Raw genomic sequence first — 2791 nt, forward strand, 5'->3', positions numbered from 1 at the left:
GCACCTATCCCTTAGCCCGAAGACCGACCGCGCACTAGCCCCTTTTTCCCTAAGGTTTGCAGCTCTCTCCTCCATCGGGCCACCCTCGTCCAGGCACTAGCCAAGAATGCACCAGACCCATGATCACCCTCGTAGGACCCTACTCGATAATCCTGACCAGCCCTACCACCCCACGTCCTTGTCGCTTTCCTGTATAGCCGCGCGCGCAAGCCCTAGGTTTCCCTAGGGTTTGCATGTGAGTTTCCCTTATCAAGCCAACCTTCCAGCCACAGCCACACAGGGCCTGGTCCCAGCCCGGACGCTGCTTTCCCTTTGCTGAGCCCATCATGTGCAAAAACTCCATGAAACCCTAGACTCTAACCATCAGCCATGCACGACGTCCTTTTTCCCTTGTGTTGTCCCCTAACGACAATTTTTCTAGCCCTTTAACGTCTTATATTGGCAGCATGTCCCTTAAAATTCATTACATTCTCACACAAATCGTAAAATCATCAAAACTTTGAAAATAATCATCAAAACATTAAACGATTTGTACTCAAATATTTTTCATGCTAAAATACATAAAACATGCATAATATGATTTGAATAGTGCATAAAAAGAGTTTAGAAGCGTGCCTTTACGTTTAAAACGCTCTAATATTCAATTGTTGGCGTGGGTTGCGAAGAGGGACGAACGGGCGACGAAAATACTTGAACTTTCCTCTCCAAATTTTCGAAAATTTGTGTGTTTGGTGCGTGAAGTGAACGGTTGAATGGAGTCTCAAGAGCCCTAGGTTTGTTTTTATTATTTTCGAAATTTAGGTGTTAATGGATTAAGGTTTTGGGCTTTTTGTTTAAAAATAACTAGCCCACTAATCTTAGATAAATTAGGCCCAGTAATACATATTTAATTGTAAAATAAAAGTTTACAAAATTTGTTTTCAAAAATAATAATTTTTGGGTCTTTAAAAGTCTTTCGTTTGGCTAAAACCAACTTTCCGGATAAAATCGAGCTCGTCTCGTAAAATGATTTGGACTCCAGCATTTTTTAAAAAATTTAATCATAGTTAATCATATTATCAAGCCTCAAAACATTAATCGAAAGATATTTTTATCTTGGTCGTCCCCGGTCTCCTTTCCTCGGCCTATTATCGAATGTTCGGATAAAATCTTTAATTTTCATGAAATCATGCAATTACACCTTCAATCATATACTATGCATCATTTAAGTATTTAAAATCAATTAAATAATGCAATTAAGTAATTTAAATAATTTGAATACATGCGATTTACGTGGGCTGATTTTTTAACGTTACAAATCCTCCCCTCTTTAAATAAAATTTCGTCTTCGAAATTAAGGCTTGCCAAATAAATCGGGGTAGCGACTCCTCATTTCTGACTCGGCCTCCCAAGTATCTTCTTCCCTTGAGTGATTCAGCTATTTGACCTTGACCATCTTTATCACCTTGTTATGTAGCCTTCTTTCCTGTCTACCCAATATTTGAGTAGGTCTCTCCTCATAGGACATGTTTGGTGTAAGCAGTAGGGGCTCAAAGTTCAGTACATATGAAGGGTTTGACATGTACTTGTGGAGCATCAATATGTGGAAGACATTGTTAACTCCTATGAGATTAGTTGGCAACGCCACTCGGTATGCTAATGCTCCCACTCTCTCGAGTATCTCGAATAGTCCGATGAATCTTGGACTCAGTTTGTCTTTCTTGTCAAATCTCATAACACCTTTTATAGGTGCTATTTTTATAAATACGTGGTCATCGATTGCAAACTCGAGATCTCGTCTTCTTTTGTCCGCGTAGCTTTTTTGTCGACTCTGAGCAGTCTTCATTCTGTCTCGGATCTTGGCGACCATTTCTGTGGTGTGCTGAACTATTTTGGGTCCCATTGTAGCTCTTTCTCCTACCTCATCCCAATGGATGGGCGATCTACATTTCCTTCCATAGAGTGCCTTGTATGGAGTCATTCCTATAGATGGCTGATAACTGTTGCAGTAAGTAAACTCCACTAGAGGTAGTTTTGGTTTCCAACTCTCTTGGAAATCAATCACGCATGCTCAGAGTAGATCCTCTAAAATTTGTATGACTCTCTCAGACTGACCGTATGATGAAATGCGGTGCTGAATAGTAGCTTTGTTCCCAAGACCGCATGCAAACTCTTCCAGAATGATGAAGTATATCGTGTGTTTCTGTCCGACACTATAGAAACTGGAATCTCATGCAGCATGACTATCTCTCGAATATATAGCTCCCCATACTGTGTCATAGAAAAGTCGTCTTGACTGGTAGGAAATGTACTGACTTAGTAAGATGCTCCACTATTACCCAAATGGCGTTGAGTCCTTTCATCGTCTTTGGCAAACCTACCACAAAGTTCATAGTGATGTTCTCCCACTTCCACTCGGGAATGAGAAGTGGTCGGAGCATTCCTGCTGGTCTTTGATGCTCTGCCTTCACTTGTTAACACGTCAATCATTCAGATACGAAGTTTATGATATCTCGTTTCAATACCGGCCACCAATATTAGAGTAGCAAGTTTTTGTACATTTTTGTACTTACGGGGTGTATAGAATAAGGGGTATTGTGGGCTTCTGTCATAATATCAATTCTAAGTGAATCTCCACTAGGAACCCATTGCCGTCTTTGATATTTAACGATGCCATCTTCGGCTCGAATTCTATCTCGTAGAGTAGGCTGTACTGTTAAAGTAGCGAGATTAGGGACCTTTCCCCTAACACAAACTTCAAGAACAAACCTCTGAATTTCCGTTTGTAGATGTTTCTGCATTGATAATTCGT

General features: G+C 40.5%; 1 protein-coding gene across 1 annotated transcript; it reads right to left on the bottom strand.

Moving 5' to 3' along the window:
* Positions 1-1417: 1417 nt before the first annotated feature.
* Positions 1418-1882, bottom strand: LOC140957329 (uncharacterized). The gene has a single exon (XM_073414535.1). The coding sequence runs from the start codon at positions 1880-1882 to the stop codon at positions 1418-1420; it is 465 nt and encodes a 154-aa protein (XP_073270636.1).
* Positions 1883-2791: the final 909 nt, after the last annotated feature.

This window comes from Primulina huaijiensis, chromosome 2, assembly GCF_012295235.1.
Source record: "Primulina huaijiensis isolate GDHJ02 chromosome 2, ASM1229523v2, whole genome shotgun sequence".
In the NCBI taxonomy this organism is placed as follows: Eukaryota; Viridiplantae; Streptophyta; class Magnoliopsida; order Lamiales; family Gesneriaceae; genus Primulina; species Primulina huaijiensis.

Bases quoted from the DNA above. Each gene is read 5' to 3' on its own strand.
- LOC140957329 (XM_073414535.1), bottom strand. From the start codon at position 1,882: ATGGGACCCAAAATAGTTCAGCACACCACAGAAATGGTCGCCAAGATC.